The sequence below is a fragment of the Gorilla gorilla genome, chromosome 19 (assembly GCF_029281585.2).
Source record: "Gorilla gorilla gorilla isolate KB3781 chromosome 19, NHGRI_mGorGor1-v2.1_pri, whole genome shotgun sequence".
Taxonomy (NCBI): domain Eukaryota; kingdom Metazoa; phylum Chordata; class Mammalia; order Primates; family Hominidae; genus Gorilla; species Gorilla gorilla.
This window is the reverse complement of record NC_073243.2, coordinates 20,020,517-20,039,269: the sequence shown is the minus strand read 5'-3', so window position 1 is coordinate 20,039,269 and position 18,753 is coordinate 20,020,517. Positions and strand designations below refer to the sequence as shown.

General features: G+C 56.1%; 4 protein-coding genes across 38 annotated transcripts in view; 2 read left to right on the top strand and 2 right to left on the bottom strand.

The window, feature by feature from the left end:
• Positions 1-9,240: 9,240 nt before the first annotated feature.
• Positions 9,241-10,745, top strand: LOC134757653 (acetylcholine receptor subunit epsilon-like). Its single transcript, XM_063700902.1, has 6 exons — positions 9,241-9,291; positions 9,359-9,469; positions 9,705-9,866; positions 9,993-10,037; positions 10,161-10,270; positions 10,400-10,745. The coding sequence occupies exons 1-6, from the start codon at positions 9,241-9,243 to the stop codon at positions 10,743-10,745; spliced, it is 825 nt and encodes a 274-aa protein (XP_063556972.1).
• Positions 9,555-12,930, bottom strand: C19H17orf107 (chromosome 19 C17orf107 homolog). Its single transcript, XM_019012920.4, has 4 exons — positions 12,679-12,930; positions 12,361-12,570; positions 12,010-12,269; positions 9,555-11,929 (listed from the first exon to the last, which is right to left on the bottom strand). The coding sequence occupies exons 1-3, from the start codon at positions 12,742-12,744 to the stop codon at positions 12,033-12,035; spliced, it is 513 nt and encodes a 170-aa protein (XP_018868465.1). The 5' UTR covers positions 12,745-12,930; the 3' UTR covers positions 9,555-11,929; positions 12,010-12,032.
• On the top strand, positions 11,362-14,516 carry CHRNE (cholinergic receptor nicotinic epsilon subunit). The gene is made up of 6 exons (XM_019012962.3): positions 11,362-11,492; positions 11,587-11,701; positions 12,925-13,039; positions 13,161-13,347; positions 13,432-13,538; positions 13,648-14,516. The coding sequence occupies exons 3-6, from the start codon at positions 12,941-12,943 to the stop codon at positions 13,801-13,803; spliced, it is 549 nt and encodes a 182-aa protein (XP_018868507.2). The 5' UTR covers positions 11,362-11,492; positions 11,587-11,701; positions 12,925-12,940; the 3' UTR covers positions 13,804-14,516.
• Positions 14,517-14,800: 284 nt separating this feature from the next.
• The window catches only part of MINK1 (misshapen like kinase 1), a 68,218-nt gene continuing 64,265 nt past the window's right edge, over positions 14,801-18,753 (bottom strand). For all 35 annotated transcript variants that reach the window (XM_055367206.1, XM_055367198.2, XM_055367196.2 and 32 more), the window contains 10 exons: positions 18,547-18,684; positions 18,226-18,334; positions 17,607-17,774; positions 17,356-17,499; positions 17,013-17,147; positions 16,740-16,840; positions 16,501-16,650; positions 16,255-16,414; positions 16,030-16,169; positions 14,801-15,651 (listed from right to left, as the gene is read on the bottom strand). In XM_055367206.1, coding sequence (XP_055223181.1) covers positions 15,568-15,651; positions 16,030-16,169; positions 16,255-16,414; positions 16,501-16,650; positions 16,740-16,840; positions 17,013-17,147; positions 17,356-17,499; positions 17,607-17,774; positions 18,226-18,334; positions 18,547-18,684 — 1,329 coding nt within the window. In that variant the 3' untranslated portion in view covers positions 14,801-15,567. The remainder of the gene's footprint in view (positions 15,652-16,029; positions 16,170-16,254; positions 16,415-16,500; positions 16,651-16,739; positions 16,841-17,012; positions 17,148-17,355; positions 17,500-17,606; positions 17,775-18,225; positions 18,335-18,546; positions 18,685-18,753) is intronic.

The window sequence follows — 18,753 nt, the reverse complement described above, 5'->3', positions numbered from 1 at the left end:
GTTGCCCAGGCTGGAGTGCAGTGGCGCAATCTGGGATCACTGCAACCTCCACCTCCCAGGTTCAAGCAATTCTCCTGCCTCAGCCTCCTGAGTAGCTGGGATTACAGGCACGCACCACCACACCCGGCTAATTTTGTATTTTAGTAGAGATGGGGTTTCTCCATGTTGGCCAGGCTGGTCTTGAATTCCTGACCTCAGGTGACCCGCCTGTCTCGGCCTCCCAAAGTGCTGGGATTACAGGCGTGAGCCACTGCGCCTGGCTGAGATCTTTTCTAACAAGATGAACGGTATGGACTCTCCTTCCTGTACTGGTAAGTTGCAAGGACTTTTGTTTTCTCTTCTTTACCCAAGTTTGTAAAGAGATTGCCTCCTGGGGAGGGTGAATGCTTAGCCCTGGCCCTGGGGCCGCCCTGGTGGCCTCCCTCTCCTCTTTCTCTCCATCTCCCCCTCCCCAACCCTCCACATTTTTATCCCTCTTTGAAATCACTTTGGAGTTTTTACCATTTTTGTTCATCTCTTTCCCAGGCGCCAGCCCCCTTCTGCTCTGGTGTGCTGTTCTTCTCCAAGTCCAGGTCTTCCTCTCTCCCAGGGTTTCTCACCGTTTCCCCACGGTGCCCAGGTTTTGTCAGCTCTTCATGGCTTTCTGTGAGGGCTTCATAAATACAGCAGAGATGTCACTGGTTACAGACATTTTCTCCCAGTTTGTTGTTTGCTTGCCTTTCGTTTCATAGTTTTTGCCCTACAGAAGTTGATGTATTTTTTCTTTTTCTTTATGGTCTCTGATTTGGGCTCTAGGGAAAGGAAGAAAGGCCTTCTTTCCTCTGAGATACTAATTAGTTCATTAATTCTTGTTTGGTCTATGACTTTCTTGGCTTCAGTTTTTTTTTCTTTTTTTTCTGGTCTCAAACTCCCTACCTCAGGTGATCCGCCCGCCTCAGCCTCCCAAAGTGCTGGGATTACAGGCGTAAACCACCGCACCTGGCCTAAGTGGAAAGCTTTACTTTTCTTTTTCTTTTTGTTCTTATTTCTGTAGAGATAGGGTTTCGCCATGTTGCCCAAGCTAGTCTCGAACTCCTGGCCTCAAGCAATCCTCCCACCTTGACCTCACAAAGTGCTGGGATTACAGGTTGGAGCCACCACCCCTGACCTGAAAATTCTTTGTTTTTTTTTTTTTGTTTTTTTTTTGTTTTTTGAGACAGTTTCACTCTGTCACCCAGGCTGGAGGGTGCAATGGTAGGATCACCACTCACTGCAACTTCTGCCTCCCAGGTTCAACTGATTCTCCCCCCTTTCCACTTCAGCCTCCTGAGTAACTGGGACTACAGGTGCATGCCACCAACCGGACTAATTTTTTTTTTTTTTTTTTTTTCCGAGACAGAGTCTCGTTCTGTCGCCCAGGCTGGAGTGCAGTGGCGTGATCTCGGCTCACTGCAAGCTCCGCCTCCCGGGTTCACGCCACTCTCCTGCCTCAGCCTCCCGAGTAGCTGGGACTACAGGCACCCGCCACCACGCCCGGCTAATTTTTTGTATTTTTAGTAGAGACAGGGTTTCACCGTGTTAGCCAGGATGGTCTCCATCTCCTGACCTCGTGATCCGCCCGCCTCGGCCTCCCAAAGTGCTGGGATTACAGGCGTGAGCCACCGCGCCCGGCCTCTTTTTTTTTTTTTTTTAAAGCAGAGATGGGGTTTCACCATGTTGCCCGGGCTGGTCTTGAACCCTTGGGCAAAAGCGCACGTCTTGGCCTCCCAAAGTGCTGGGATTACAGGCATGAGCCACCCTGCCCTCCCTGAAAATCCTCATATATTAAGCCAAGAAAAGGGGGATTTATTGGAAAGAGGCTGAGTTTCCTCATTCCATCAAAGGACTTGTGGGCAGCCAGCCTGTAGCAGCTCTGTTGGGCATCAGGTATTCCTGGGGCGGGGCAGGAACGCTGAGGCGCATTCTTGTCTCTGCTCGTCTGCGTCTCAGCTGCATTCTCTCTCACACACGTAAAAAACGAGGAATGAACATGGCAGCCCATGCATCCAGTTTTCATAGCTTGTGGCAGCAGAGACAGACTGCTTTCCTGTGTTTTGTCTGAGAACATTCCCAGGGAAGGGACTTTCTTTGGCCTGGCTTGGGTCAGGTGTCCTCCTGAGACCAGTCCACTCTGGCCAGGGGTGGGCTGTCTCCGTTCCAGGCAGATCCTCTGGGCCCACAGGATTGGAGACGGACAGTTCTCAGAAGAAGGGAAGGTGCTGGAAGATAAAGCACCCGTGACTTCATGTATTTCCCTCATACGGGCTCGTGCCTGTAATTCCAGCACTTTGGGAGGCCGAGGCGGGTGGGTCGCCTGAGGTTAGGAGTTCGAGACCAGCCTGGCCAACATGGTGAAACCCCGTCTGTACTAAATATACAAAAATTAGCTGGGTGTGGTGGTGCGGCCTGTAGTCCCAGCTACTCGGGAGGCTGAGGCAGGGTAATCGCTTGAACCCGGGAGGTTGCAGTGAGCCGAGATTGCGCCACTGCATTCCAGCCTGGCCAGAGAGGGAGACTCCGTCTCCAAAAAAAGAAAACAGAAATCCGGGTCTACTACACCTCCCTGCTCTGGTTCAGCTGAACCTGCTTCTGTCCACAAATCAAGAGCGGGTCTTTGTGTGGAGTGGAGAGGGGGCCCTCCTCTGGCCAGCCTGGGGATATTTGTGCTGTGAGGGCACTGAAGGCAGAGAGGCCGCAGCCTGACCGCTGGGGTCAGCTGCAGCTGTTCCGCGCTGCTAGCCAGAAGCCAGCAGGCGACGGGAGTGGCTTCCTGTTGAGCTAGTTCTTTTGGGTCTAACTTGGAAGTCAAAGCATCCCGGGGTGTGTGTGTCTGTGTGTGTGTCTGTGTGTGTGTCTGTGTGTGTGTCTGTGTGTGTGTCTGTGCGTGTGTCTGTGCGTGTGTCTGTGCGTGTGTCTGTGTGTGTGTATGTGTCCATGCCTGTGTCTGTGTGTATGTGTGTGTCTGGGTGTGTGTGTTTGTGTGTCTGGGTGTGTGTGTGTGTCTATGTGTCTGCGTGTGTGTCTGTGTGTCTATGTGTCTGTCTGTCTGTGTGTCTGCGTGTGTCTGTGTGTATCTGTGTGTGTCTGTGAATGTGTGTGGTGTGTGTGTGTGTGGGTCCGTGGCTGTGTGTGTGTCTGTGTGTGTGTGTGTGTTTGTGTCTGTGTCTGTGTGTCTGTGTCTGTGTGTGTCTGTGTATCTGTGTATGTGTGTGTCTGTGTGTGTGTGTGTGTGTGTGTGTGTGTGTGTAGGGGAATTGTCAGGCAGCCCATTCAGGTTCTGGGGAATTTTCATTATGAAAATACGAACCATCAGCCCTGGCTAGCAGGCCTGTGCCTGACTCCACTAACTCGGCAGGAAGTCTCAGCCCCCGAGGCAGTCCTCACTGTGAGCAAACCAAACCTAGACAAAGACGGTGGCTGAGCGTTGCTCCCAGCGCTGGCAGGAACGCACTGCTGTGATGTGGGAAGTGGCAAGAGCCCCTTCCGGAAACTCCTCCAGCATGAGGAGCAAGGCAGCAGGTGCAAGCCCCTGGGATGCACTGGTCACTCACAAGTTGCAGCTCCAGCCCCTGGCTCTCAGGTGAATGCGGTCTATGTGTGAGGCCCATGGCCACTGCAGCCTTCCAGGAATGAGGATTTCTACTCACTCTAACCTGCACCTCTCCTATGCAGGTTGTTGGCTCCAATGTAGTTTTGTTAACTATTGCACTTTATTATTATTATTATTTTGAGACAGAGTCTCACTCTGTCACCAGGCTGGAGTGCAATGGCACGATCTAGGCTCACCGCAACCTCTGACTGCCTGGTTCAAGGGGATTCTCCTGCTTCAGCCTCCCGAGTAGCTGGGATTACAGGTGTAATCCCCTGGCTAATTTTTTGTATCTTTAGTAGAGATGGGGTTTCACCATGTTGATCAGGCTGGTCCCAAACTACTGACCTCGTGATCCGCCCGCCTCGGCCTCCCAAAGTGCTGGGATTACTGGTGTGAGCCACCGTGCCTGACTAAGTTTTCTATTTTTAGTAGAGACAGGGTTTCACCATGTGGGTCAGGCTGGTCTTGAACTCCTGATCTCAAGTGATCCACCTGCCTTGGCTGCCCAAAGTGCTGGGATTACAGGCACGAGCCACCTCGCCCAGCCCACTATTGCATTTTCTATGTTGTGGGGTGTGTGTGATGTATTGTTTATACATGATGTAGTTGTGGTGCTTAAGTTGAGGATTTAGCCCATCGTTTGGAGAATGGGTGGAAATCAGACCTGAGTGAAACTACTTAGAGCAGGGGACACTGGACTCTGGGCTGAGAGTGGTTTTTTTTTTTTTTTTTTTTGAGACTGAGTCTTGCTCTGTCACCAGGCTGGAGTGCAGTGGCGCGATCTCGGCTCACTGGAAGCTCCGCCTCCCGGGTTCACGCCATTCTCCTGCCTCAGCCTCCCGAGTAGCTGGGACTACAGGCGCCTGCCACCACGCCCGGCTAATTTTTTTTTTTTAATTTTTAGTAGACACGGGGTTTCACCATGCTAGCCAGGATGGTCTTGATCTCCTGACCTCGTGATCCGCCCTCCTCGGCCTCCCAAAGTGCTGGGACCACAAGCGTGAGCCACCGCGCCCAGCTTTTTTTTTTTTTTTTTTTTTTTGAGATGGAGTCTTGCTCTGTCGCTAGGCTGGAGTGCAGTGGCGCAATCTCAGCTCACTGCAACCTCCATCTCCCAGATTCAAGCGATTCTCCTGCCTCAGCCTCCTAAGTAGCTGGGATTACAGGCACCTGCCACCATGCCCAACTAATTTTTGTATTTTTAGTAGAGACGGGGTTTCACCGTGTTAGCCAGGATGGTCTCGATCTCCTGACCTCGTGATCCGCCTCCCTCGGCCTCCCGAAGTGCAGGGATTACAAGCGTGAGCCACCGTGCCCAGCCGAGAGTGTTTTTTTGAAGGACCCTTGCCATAATCACTTTTTTTTAAATTCCCCCAATCATTTATCCTTTAAGTTACAAACCATGCAATTACACTCTAAGTTTTTTTTAACATGTACAATGAAGTTATTATTGACTACAGTCACTCTGTTGTGCTATCAAATAGTAGGTCTTATTCTATTTTTTTTGTACCCATTAACCATCCCCACCATCCACCTACCTGCCCGCTACCCTTCCCAGCCTCTGGTAACTACCCTTCCCAGCCTCTGGTAACTACCCTTCCCAGCCTCTGGTAACTACCCTTCCCAGCCTCTGGTAACTACCCTTCCCAGCCTCTGGTAACTACCCTTCCCAGCCTCTGGTAACTACCCTTCCCAGCCTCTGGTAACTACCCTTCCCAGCCTCTGGTAACTACCCTTCCCAGCCTCTGGTAACTACCCTTCCCAGCCTCTGGTAACTACCCTTCCCAGCCTCTGGTAACTACCCTTCCCAGCCTCTGGTAACCATCCTTCTACTCTCTATGTCCATGAGGTCAATTGTTTTGATTTTTAACTCCCACAAATAAGTGAGAACATGCAATGATTGTCTTTCTGTGCCTGGCTTATTTCACCTAACATAATGATCTCCAGTTCCATTCATAATGATCCTCCAGTTGCAAATGACACGATCTCATCCTTTTTCATGGGTGAATGGTGCTCCATAGTGTATATGCACCACATTTGCTTTATCCATTCATCTGTGTTTTTCTTTTTTCTTTTCTTTTTTTAAACAGTTTTCTCTCTTGTTTCCCAGGCTAGGATGCAGTGGCATGATCTTGGCTCACCATTCATCTGTTTTTAAAATTTTATTTATTTATTTACAGATGAGGTCTCACTATATTGCCCAGGCTGGTCTTGAACTCCCAGGCTCAAGCAATTCTCCTACCTCGGCCTCCCAATGATGACCAATGATGCTGGGCACCTTTTCTTATACCTGTTTGGCATTTGTGTGTCTTATTTTGAGAAGCGTCTATTCAAATCTTCTGCCCTCTTTTTGATCAGATTATTAGATTTTTTTCCTCATAATCACTTTTGGAAGCAAGATTTCAAGTTTGAATCCTGCTGGGGAGGATAGAGTGAATTTATATTAACTGTATTAATTTATGTATATTTCATATATTTGTATATATTTCAGCTCTAGCAGTGAGAATGGCATCCTGGCAGGCCGTTTTGGGAGCTAAACATATCTGAGAAGTGGGCTGGGTTGCTAGAGGGTGAATTACCAGACATGTGGTGTCAGGGCCTGCCACACCCACTATCCATCCTAAACAAGGCAGTCTTAGGCCAACCCCATGACCCTTCTTCAGTGTCGGCACCCCAAGCCCTCAGAGCATCAGGCAGTAGCAACAGGAACAAAAGTGCTGCCTCTGCAGAGAGAAGCCAAGAAGTTGGTCTGGGGCTAAGACCATGGTGAAATGATGCACAGGTGACGAGAAAGCAGAAACTACACAGTAGAAAGGGGACATGCAAAGTAGGGGGAATGGGCAGTGCTGACGAAGTGAGAGGAGCAGAGAGCAGACAGAGCGGCGGAGACAGATCAGGAGACAGGCTCTGGAGCTGCCTTGGCCTCTGACACTGGTCTAGTAAGTTCCAGTCCATGTGCAAGACTACAGGAAACCTAGGAGAAACTTCATTTTTTTGTTTTTTGAGATGGAGTCTCGCTCTGTCACCCGGGCTGGAGTGCAGTGGCACGATCTCAGCTCACTGCAACCTCCGTCTCCCAGGTTCAAGTGATTCTCCTGCCTCGGCCTCCCGAGTAGCTGGAATTACAGGTGCCAGCCACCACACCCAGCTAATTTTTGTGTTTTTAGTAGAGACGGGGTTTCACCATGTTGGCCAGACTGGTCTCGAACTCTTGACCTCAGGTGGTCCACCTGCCTTGGCCTCCCAAAGTGCTGGGATTACAGGTGTTGAGCCACCACATCCGGCCAGAAACTTCATTTTTTTGAGATAGGGTCTCGCTTGTCACCCAGGCTGGAGTGTAGTGCGATCGTAGCTCACTGTGTCCTTGATCTCTTAGGGTCAAGCAATCCTCCCGCCTCAGCTTCCTAAGTAGCTGGGACTACAGGCATGCACCATGACGCCTGGCTAATATTTTTTGTTGTTGTTTATTTATTTTTGTAGAGATGGGGGTCTCACTGTGTTGCCCAGGCTGGTCTTGAACTCCTGGGCTCAAGTGATGCTCCAGCCTCAGCCTCCCAAATAGTTAGGATTATAGGCATGAGCCACTGTGCCTGGCCGAAACCTTGCTTTTCTGACAGATCTGATTCACCCTGGCTACAGATTCTGTAGCACCTGTTTATTTTTATGCTTCTCATAGTCTGGCATCACTGGCTGTTGATAGGTCTCTGTCATTAGATGATAACTCCTTGAGGCTTGTTTTATCCATCTCAATAACCATAGCACCCGGCCCTGTAAGGGGGAACTTTGTAGGTGTCCACTGATGTTTGAATAAATATTTGCATTTATCACAATTCTTGTCCCAAGCCTTGACCCGGAAGCTCTGGAATAAGCAGCAGCACAGATTTGAGAGTTAGTCCATGTACCAGCCACATGCAAAGAGGTGAGCTGGGTCAAAGAGACCCAGAAAGGGAGTCTGAAATGGAAATCGTGGGGGTGATAAGGCAGCAGTGGAAACAGAGGCGTTACACAAGTGTGGGAAATGGGCTAGGAGGACACTCTGTTCTTTGGTGTGTCCTCGCTTGTAACATGGAGGTGATTATGACCTACCCCATAGGTGGGGGAAGGAGACCCAAAGGTGATGGACCCGAAAGTGTTTTGTGAAGGGTAAAATAAACACAGGTGTACGAGATCGCTAGAGTTGATTGATAAGTCTCATGCATTACTGCCAATCTACTTGTGTGACCCTGGATCCCGACCTTAGCATCCCCTTTCATGTATTCAGGACAGTGATCATTGCTTTGCTGGACTGCTGTGAGGAAATGAGATGTAAGCAGAAAATATGCTTAGGCCAGCCCCTCCTACCTCACGAGGAACACCTGGACAGTTTCCTAAAAATACAGATTCCTGGCACCCTAGTCCCGAAATCATAATTCTCTGGGAATGGAGCCTAGGAATCTGAATTTAAAATAAGCACCCCTCCAGGTGATTAGAATGGTTCAAGAAGGCTTTAAGAAACACTGAGGCCGGGTGTGGTGGCTCACACCTGTCATCCTAACCCTTTGGGAAGCTGAGGCAGGAGGATCGCTTTAGCCCAGGAGTTTGAGAGCCGCAGTGAACTATGATGGTGCCGCTGCACTCCTGTCTGGGTGACAGAGTGAGATCCTGTCCCCCCACCCCCTGCAAAAAAAAAAACACAAAAAACAAAAAAAGAAACAGAAAAACAAAAAACATCGAGGCTGGGCGCAGTGGCTCACGCCTATAATCCCAGCACTTTGGGAGGCCCAGGTAGGTGGCTCACGAGGTCAGGAGATCGAGACCTTCCTGGCTAACATGGTGAAACCCCATCTCTACTAAAAAATACAAAAATTAGCCGGGCATGGTGGCATGCGCCTGTAGTCCCAGCTAGTCCGGAGGCTGAGGCAGGAGAATCGCTTGAACCCGGGAGGCGGAGGTTGCAGTGAGCCGAGATCATGCCACTGCACTCCAGCCTGGGCGCCAGAGCGAGACTTGGTCTCAAAAAAAAAAATTTAAAAAAAGGAACATCAAAAGGATCTGTTAAGGTGTCATCAGGTGTGTGTGTGTGTGTGTGTGCGCGCGTGTGTGTTTAGGAGAGTAGGATGGGAAGACGGTACTATCATCTGTGACCACAAGGTGGCAGCAGGGATAGACAAGGAGAAACAAGTCTCCCACCCAGAGGGGCTGGGCATGGGCAAACCTGGCGATCAGGTTGTGGAAGGAGGTGGGTCCTTTACATGATCTCCTTTGCTAGATGGAATCTCTGTACCGCAGGGCTAATCCCCTGTGACCACCTGTCTCTTTATCAGGTCTTTATGGAGACTGTTTTTTGCCACTCTGCCGGCAGGAAAGGCATTGTGAGCTTGGGTGGTGATAGTTTGTGTTCCGCATGAATGAGAATGGGAGGCAAGGGGTGTGTCACATCCCCAGATGTGTTCATCAGTCAGGGTCACCTACACAGGGCAGCTTACTCAAAGGACAACAGTGCCTGCTGAAAGCAGTGTCTCCCACCCCCTGCTACTAGAATTGTGGTTGCAGGTGCCTCTCAGGAGACGCCCACATCTGTGGCTGGGGAGTTGGCCAAATACCAGGCAAAGGACGCTGGGCTGGGGCGGGGCAGGGGCGGGAAACACAGGATGGGGCAGCTGCCTCTGGAAGCAGCCAAAATGTCCCCAGCTGCAGCAGGGGTGAGCAGAGGATTAGGTGACAGTCCCCTAACAGCCCGGAACTAACACCCTCCTCCCCCTCACACAGGCACCCTGGCATGCCCCCTCCAAGCCTGCCAGAGCTCAGAATAACCCTGAGAACCACGGAGCAGGATGGCAGGAGCTCCGCTTGGGGTCCTGCTCCTCTTGGGGCTTCTCGGTACGGACAGGGGCTAGAGGGGCAATTGGACACACACAGATACTGACATGAAGAGACTGGGAAGACAAAGACAGAGACCAAGATGGAGACTTAGACACAGTATTTGGTTCCCAGGCACAGCATAATTGGTTTAGGAGACAGATACTGATAATACACAGCGTCAGAGGCCTGTGAGGACCCAGAGGAGGCAGAGGGGAGAGAGGTGCTCCAGCCTCTTCATTGTCAATGACCCTTCCTTCTTGACCCCATCGCAGGCAGGGGTGTGGGGAAGAACGACGAACTGCGTCTTTATCACCATCTCTTCAACAACTATGACCCAGGAAGCCGGCCAGTGCGGGAGCCTGAGGATACTGTCACCATCAGCCTCAAGGTCACCCTGACGAATCTCATCTCACTGGTAAGCTACCCCCACCCTCATCTTAAGCCAAAAATCCCACTTCTGGCCCCAACCGCTGAGCTCTGTCCTAAAGCTCACTTCTGGCCCTGAAATCTCACTTCAATCATCCGCATCTCCCATCTGCAGAATGAAAAAGAGGAGACTCTCACCACTAGCGTCTGGATTGGAATCGTGAGTCAAATCTGGGGAACGGTGTGAGGTCTTGTCCAGGGGACCCCTTTTCCCCCAAACCCCTCCCAGGCAGCGCCAGGTGGGAGATGCAGGGCACGCGGCCTTCCGTCCCCCACCCCTTAGGATTGGCAGGATTACCGACTCAACTACAGCAAGGACGACTTTGGGGGTATAGAAACCCTGCGAGTCCCTTCAGAACTCGTGTGGCTGCCAGAGATTGTGCTGGAAAACAAGTGAGAACCGGGCCAGACGCCAGGCTGGAGGGAAGCCGGCCCGGGGTGCGGGCTGGACTTGGTTGGGGAAGGGGGTACTCCGAGAGGGTGCAGATCTGTGCAAAAAGCTCGGTTTCCCCGAGCCCACAGTATTGATGGCCAGTTCGGAGTGGCCTACGACGCCAACGTGCTGGTCTACGAGGGCGGCTCCGTGAAGTGGCTGCCTCCGGCCATCTACCGCAGCGTCTGCGCAGTGGAGGTCACCTACTTCCCCTTCGATTGGCAGAACTGTTCGCTTATTTTCCGGTGGGAAGAGTTACTCCGCGGCCCGGACGATTATGGGAGGGGCCTTATGGGGCGGGGCCAATCGGGAAGCACCGCCCTCGGGGCGGGGCTTCGCGCTGGAGGCGGAGCCAGGCGTAGGCACTGGGTGGGACGCTCTAGCACGGCCGGAGGTACAGATGGGAACAGAGGCGCTCAGGCTGGGCTTGGGTGAAGGGGTGGGCTTGGGATCGCGGCCCCGCTCGATCCCAGCTTCCAGGGCTGGGCCTGAGGTCGGGGCCCGGGTCAGAGCTTGTGGGGTGGGCTCCCGGCCCTGGCTCCGCAGCTCTCAGACGTACAATGCCGAAGAGGTGGAGTTCACTTTTGCCGTAGACGACGACGGCAAGACCATCAACAAGATCGACATCGACACAGAGGCCTATACTGGTGAAGCCCCTGCCTGCTCAGAAAAACCCGCTTCTAGACGGGGTCCAGAGAGGGGACTTCCAGGGTGGGCTTGCCCCGGACCAACGACACTGGAGGATGACTTCCACAACTGGGTTTAGCTTACCCCTGTCCTGAAATCATTCTCGATTGTTACTCTAGTCCTGCCTTCTGGCTTTCCATACCCTCAACGAGAATGCCCTTTTCTGTCCGTAATTGCCCCCATCCTGACGGCCCATGACCCTGGTGCAGACAGCCGCAGCCTCCTCTTCAGCCCGCTGTCAGCTCGGCGGGCGCCCAGCTCCGACAGCCAGCTGACCGTGCCCCCGTCCCGCAGAGAACGGCGAGTGGGCCATCGACTTCTGCCCGGGGGTGATCCGCCGCCACCACGGTGGCGCCACCGACGGCCCAGGGGAGACTGACGTCATCTACTCGCTCATCATCCGCCGGAAGCCGCTCTTCTACGTCATTAACATCATCGCGCCCTGTGTGCTCATCTCGGGCCTGGTGCTGCTCGCCTACTTCCTGCCGGCGCAGGGTAAGCAGTGGCCCCGAACCCACCCCCAAACCCACCCCCAAACCCGGGCTCGCTCCCGGGAGGCGGGGCCCGCTCTCACTGGCTCTCCCTCCAGCCGGCGGCCAGAAATGCACGGTCTCCATCAACGTCCTGCTCGCCCAGACCGTCTTCTTGTTCCTCATTGCCCAGAAAATCCCAGAGACGTCTCTGAGCGTGCCGCTCCTGGGCAGGTGAAGGCGGAGCCCCCGCGGGGGTGTGGCCAGTGTGAAGGGCGGGGCCGGGGAGGTTGTCGGGTGGGGGCGTGGCCAAAACCCGGAGACCCGGGGAAAAGCTCTGGCTGTCTCGCCCCGCCCTGGGCTTTATTCGGACGCTGGGTGGGGCTGGTACGGGGATGGAGTCCCTTGTCCGCCGTCCTCCTCACTGCTGCTGGATGTCACCTGGAGGTCTCCTGAGTAGCTCTGTTGGGGGACAGTCCGGCTCAGTGCCTCCCTAGCCCCGCCGCCTCTGGCCCCTAACTCACCCCGTGTCCTGAGCTCACCGGTTCTCCTGGGATTCCGAGGCCTAGCTGCTGTTGCCACTGTCGCAGGAATGAGGCAGACCCCGTCCACACAGGCATAGCCACGCTCCCTGGACTAGGAGCCGGGCGCTGGCGCCCACCGCAGCCCCAGCTTGCCGAGCCCCCTGCCCTGCGGCCTGGGCTACCCGGCTCAGCGCTGCACCCGGATCCCTGCCGTCTGGGGCTGGGCCCGCGCTGCCGTCTAGTCGCCGCGCCTCCTGCTGCAGCCACAAGGCTGAGATCTGCATTGGGGGCACAGGGGTTAGCGGGGAGGCAGAGGTCCTTGTTCCCGCTGCCCGATCGCCGCGTATCCTAAGCCCCCCAGTACCCCACCTCTAACAAGGTGGCGCCGAAGCTCACGAGGCTGGCTGTGGCTTCTCTTAACACCAGCCCCAGGGTGGGCTTCGGGGCAGGCAGCATCCCCTGCATCTTCGGCTCTGGTGGCTCCAGGGACTTCAGCTCTCTGAATCTCTGCTCCAGATATTCATGGGCTGCGGCCACGGAGAGTTCCAGGGAAGACAGAAGCGGGGGCTGGAGGGCCACCTGGAGAAGGAGCAGAGCAGTAGAGTAGCAGGGTAGGGGTCACAAGGGCGAACAGGAGACCTACCCAGAAGGTCTCGAGGTGCAAGCCCTTGGCGGGCGTAGCCTCACCTCGGTGGAGCTATGGAAGTGGTAGATCCACATCAGGGTGTCCAGGGAGCTGGGGGTCCCCTTCATGGCCGCCACAAGTGGTAGGACAGGAGAAGGGCTGGGGGACGCGTCTGTCGTCGTGTAGGGGGCGCAGCTGGAGGGCGTAACCAGCCCGTACCAGCAGAAGCCGTGTTTGTGAGGTCAGCGCGCGGCGCCTTCGGTAGCTGGGAGGAGGAACGGTGATGTCATGCCTTCCGGGCTCCTCAGGTTCCTTATTTTCGTCATGGTGGTCGCCACGCTCATTGTCATGAATTGCGTCATCGTGCTCAACGTGTCCCTGCGGACGCCCACCACCCACGCCATGTCCCCGCGGCTGCGCCACGTAAGCGCGGAGGGGGCGGTGCAGCCCGGTGGGGGTGGGGCCTCGCACTAGCCCCGCCCCTAAGCCCCGCCCCTAAGCCCCGCCCCTAAGCCCCGCCCCCAAGCCCCGCCCCCTGCCCCAGGTTCTCCTGGAGCTGCTGCCGCGCCTCCTGGGCTCCCCGCCGCCCCCCGAGGCCCCCCGGGCCGCCTCGCCCCCAAGGCGGGCGTCGTCGGTGGGCTTATTGCTCCGCGCGGAGGAGCTGATACTGAAAAAGCCACGGAGCGAGCTCGTGTTTGAGGGGCAGAGGCACCGGCACGGGACCTGGACGGGTGAGCACAGTGGCCCGGGGGGCCGCGCGGGGTGCCTGCCACGGGGGAGGCTCCTAAGGCCCACCCCGGTGTTTTCCCTGCCAGCTGCCTTCTGCCAGAGCCTGGGCGCCGCCGCCCCCGAGGTCCGCTGCTGTGTGGATGCCGTGAACTTCGTGGCCGAGAGCACGAGAGATCAGGAGGCCACCGGCGAGGTGGGACAGGAGCCAGAGGCGGGTGGAGCGCGGACGAGGCCCACCACTGTCTCCCATGCCGCTGGCTCCTGCAGCTGCCTCTTTACTGACTGTGCCGACCCTTCCCCAGGAAGTGTCCGACTGGGTGCGCATGGGGAATGCCCTTGACAACATCTGCTTCTGGGCCGCTCTGGTGCTCTTCAGCGTGGGCTCCAGCCTCATCTTCCTCGGGGCCTACTTCAACCGAGTGCCTGATCTCCCCTACCCGCCGTGTATCCAGCCTTAGCGTGCACCGACTTCAATTTCCCACCCATCTCCAGTGGGAAATTGATTTAGAAAAAGTAGGCTGCCGCCACCACGGCATTATGATCCCTTCCCCCTGCTGATCAATCTGCAGTTTGTGAACTTCACAAGAATGGTGTGTGCCCGCTCCTTGGCGTGTGTAGGCCTGGCCGCAGTCCAGGGGTCAGCAGGAGGAAACGGTTCACATAGGCTCTCAGGTGCCGGTCTTCCAGAAAGCAAGGACTGCCCTTCATTCAGCCTTGCTGACCTCCCAGCCTTTTTCAGGCTCAGCCCCACGGGACTCTGGTGGCTGCCAGCTTGTGAGCTATCTATCTATATTCATCTCATAGCCAAACAGAAGACCCCTTTTCAGGACTTGCACACAGGGAGGCTGTAGCCAGGAAACCCTCTTCTTCCCTGGTCTGGCTCTGCTGGAGCGGGTGGGAACCAAACACCTTCAGTGCTGGTGGCCCTCAGGCCCAAAGGTTTAAGGCTGAGGCTGCCCTGACCCTTCCACAGTCATTTCTTCTAGGTTTTCTTGGCCCAGCACTGCCCATCCCACCCCATGAGGCTCACTCATTGCAGATCCCAGCCCACCCTGCCCCTTTCTTCCCCACCCCACCCTGCCCCTTTCTTCCCCACCCTACCCTACCCTACCCTGCCCCTTTCTTCCCCACCCTACCCTACCCTGCCCCTTTCTTCCCCACCCTACCCTACCCTGCCCCTTTCTTCCCCACCCTACCCTACCCTACCCTGCCCCTTTCTTCCCCACCCTACCCTACCCTGCCCCTTTCTTCCCCACCCTACCCTACCCTGCCCCTTTCTTCCCCACCCTACCCTACCCTACCCTGCCCCTTTCTTCCCCACCCTACCCTACCCTACCCTGCCCCTTTCTTCCCCACCCTACCCTACCCTGCCCCTTTCTTCCCCACCCTGGAGGCTCTCTCTGCCTAGTCTACAGGACTGACAGAAAGCAAGAACATGCGGCCTGCATGGTGGGAGCTGGTTGAATTGTCTTTATTAACAAACAGGATATCCAAGGCCACTACATTGAGGAGGGGTTGGGGGGGGAGGGAGGAGGAGGGTTACTTGCTGCTCACACTATATACAGATGCAAGCAAGGGGCGTGGAGAGTGAGGGCTCCCTGCTCCCTCCCTCCACCGGGGAAGGGCATGGGCTAGAAGAGATGGGGGTTGGGAATGGGGGGAATGTTTTGGCTGGCGGGGTCCCCCCTCCATTCCCTGGAGTTTGGGGGAAGGGGAATCATTAAAGTGCTTTCAGAAAATGAAGAAATGGTCCCTGCCCCTGGAGTGGCCAGTGACCCCCCAAAAATCTAGGGCCCAGTGACCCCCCCCAGGGTCTGGTACATTCAAGGGGGGAGCCGGCTCCCCTGACGTGCAAATAAAGGGGTCCAGGGCCCTGCCCAGTCAGCAGCAGTGGGGTAAGGGGTTCAAGCCCCAAGCACTCTCCTCTTAAATGGAGAAAAGGGGGGAGGGGCTAGGCCCACTCAATTCCTGGGAAGGGGAAGCTGTGTCCCTCCCCAGAAGATGGGGACAGGCACAGTTTTGGGAAGAGGACATGTTGGGGAAGAGGATGGTCACGTGATCACGAAAGCATCAGGGGTCAGAGGTCACGTTCCCAGCAGGCTCCAGTGAAATCAAACCAGTAAAAGCAAAAGCCCAGGGAGGGGAAAGAGGGGCGGCCCGGGAAGCCTGGCTGCAGGGGGAGAGCTGGGTCCAGTGTGGGACAGCCCCAGCCCAGGGCCCCGTCACCAGTTCATGATGCAGTTACGGTTCAGAGTCATGAAGTAAACTTGGCTGCTGCCCCCAGAGCGGACTGAGGCAAAAAACACCTGGGTGGGGCAGGAGAAGAAGTCACCAAGGGCTGGGGTTGGGGGGGAGTCTCAACTGGGAGAAGGGAAAAAGGGGTGGCAGAAGAGGTGAGGGAGAGACAGAGACTGCAGGAGGAGACTCACAGTGCCCCTCACCCGGAGGAAAGGCTGGGATGTTAGGGAAGAGGGTGCACCACTAGCCCCCTGGGCGCCAGCTGGAAAGTCCTCGGAAGCTGAAGGGAGCGCAGGGCAATGGTAGTGGCTGACTGCCCTCCGAGCTCCCAGAGGGGCCCGCTTTCAGGAAGCCACCACCACCATCCTCTCCCCAGAACTCTGCCCAGGGACCTAGGGTCATGGCAGCCGGGACGGCAGGGCTTTCAGAGGGAAGGAGCCTCCCACCTTGTCATTCCGCTCACACAGGAACTTGAGCCTCTGAGCTCGTTTGTGCATGAAGACCCCGTCGAGGTGGCCCGTCTCCACAGAGCGGATCTCAATGGCTTTCTCACCCCAGCCCATTATCTGGTTGGAGCAGATGTAGGCTGTGGGGAACAGGTGAGGGGCTGAGCAGGCTGCACCCCGGGGCCACCTCAGGGCATGTGGCTGGGAGGGTGGCAGCTCACTCACCCACAGAAGTAGGCATCTCTCCCCACTGCAGCACCACATCCTTAATGATGCGCCCGTACGTGTTGACGTAGACGCCCTCATCCTCGTAGCACAGCAGCATCTCCATGCCGTCGGTGTTGGGGAGGAAGATGATGGCATGGGGCGTGATCTGGCTCTGGATCTGGGGAGAAGGAGGGGGGCTAGAGTCTCCGTGTCTGGTGCCCAGATTGGGCCATCCCACTCCCCCAGCAGCCCCGCCAAGCTCACATGCACAGGGATGTAGATGTCATAGCTGTTCCCGGAGTCGACATCCACAGCATGGAAGCCAGCACTGGAGCCATAGATGACCTTGAGCCGCTGCCCCTCCTCTACTGTCAGGTCGACCAGCAGAGGGCGGTGGGGGAGGTCGGCAAAGGACTGCAGAGAACCGGAGGAGAGGAGGGCTCAGGGGCACGGGGAGAGGCGCTGGGACTCCAGATGGTGTTAGGGACCGAGGCTGGGATTACCTTGAAGGCCATGAATTTGTGGTAGGGTTTGGGGGCCCAGGCATACACCTCCACGGAGCTCTTGAGGGCGATGACCAGGAACTTAATCCGCTCGTATTTCACTGGGGGCGGGAGAGAAGAGGGATGCTGAGACTTCCCTTCTTGCGCCACGGGCGCCTCCCCGTGGTCTGTCACTACACTGCCCCACCCAGGCCCCAAGTCCCTGGCTCCCAGATCCATTTCTGTCTCTTCATGAACAAGTATGTGCTGGCCACTCTGTTGGGACATCCTCACCGACACGGTAGTGCCCGCAGCCCTCCATGTCCCCCACGGTGGTCCAGCCCTGCTTCTTCTCCACTTCTGGGTCATTGTGCAGAATCTTGTTCCGGAGCCAGGACAGGTAATACACCCGCAGTTTGTTCCTTTTCCCTGAGGGATGGACAGACAGACACACCCCCCATTCTCATCTGAGGCCTGAATGCCACCGCCCCTCCTCTGTCAGCATACCACAAGGGGTGAGAAAGTGCGGCCCCACCTTCCAGTGCCTGGACCAAGGCTGCCCTCCTCCCAGGCAGAAGACGGTGACAGCGCCAAGGAGCTGAGCCCCTCCTCCCTCCCCCACTCACCACACCTGTACCTGAGATGGTGATGAGCAGGTTGAGCCCCTCCAGCACATCCATCTGCTGGAAGCGTCGCCGCCCAATGAGTCCATACACCTTGCCCTGCCCACTTCGGTCCAGCAACATCAGCCCGTTCTCTGTGCCCACCAGCAGGTTGACCCCTGCAACAGGAGCCCTTGGGCAGGTCAGAGGCTCAGCCAGGCCCTCACCTAACCAGGAGCACAGGAGCCACGCCAGAGCCTCCTCAGCTGTCCCTGCCCTGGCTTACCCCAAAGGGCTGCACAGAGGATCTCGGAGTTGAATCGCTTCTTGTACTTCCGGATCTCAGGGGTCTCACTGTGGGCCCGGGTGTTGGTGGGATTCACGTTGACCACAGAACCCTTCCTCACGTCGTACTGCAGCTGGTCGAGCCGAGTGCCCTCTCCACCCACTAGGGCTGCCAGAAGGAGGAGGAGGTGGGAGGAGGTGGGAGGAGGGGCTGCAGCTTCTCACCCCATCTCTTTTTACCTCCATCCCCTATATCAGGTCTTGGCACCTCATAATACGCAGAAAGGAGGAGAAAGACAGGAGGAGAGGAGGTGCATGGGAGAGGGGGATAGAGTGCTGGACTTGGAGTCAAAAGGTCTGGCTCAAGTCCCATTTCTGTCACTTGTTAGCTTTGAGTCTTTGCCCAGGTCCCCTGGCAACTCTAAGCATTTCCTGTCCTGTGGGACAGGAAGGAGGGGTCTCAGAGGCCCTTCCTTGCCTCTGTGCCCAGGCAGGTGCTAGGGCCCAAGGGAGAGGTCCTGTGGCTATGCTTTGTGAGGCTGCGTCTCAAGACCACTGTGCTCCCATCCAGGCTGCCCCTGGACCCCGGCCTCACAGCAGGTCTGTCCTCCTGTCCTCACCTGTGATGGGGATGCTGTCCCCACTGCCTCCAGGCTGGTAGATCCCTAGATCCACAAACATCGTGAACGAGCTCTTGCCAGGGGCCTTTACCAGCCCACGAGACTGGTACTGTGGGAGGGGACAGCAGTCAGGCAGACAAGTGCAAGTCCAGCTGCGGCCCTGCCCCTGCTGCTGTTCCCCAGGCTCCAGCTCCCCAACTGGCACCCCCGCTGTCCAGCTCCCAGCGCTCCGCCCCATCCTCTGCCGTGACCCAGCACCGGGACCTCCCGCCCATCGCCAAGGCTCTTCTCTCCCGGCGGACCTGCCTCCGGCCCACTTACGTCACCACTCCCATCCTTCGAGGGTGGGCTTTGGCCTTTGCTGTTCTCGGTGGGTGAGTGGCTGGGCTGGACCACGTCAGGCAGGTTTGTATACCCATTGCTGTCAGCATGCAGCAGGTTCCGCTCCTCTTCAGGGGTCTACAGGACAGAGGGCAAGGTTGGCGTGGGGCTGAGGAGGGCACACACAGGTACAGGGGAGGGAGCAGA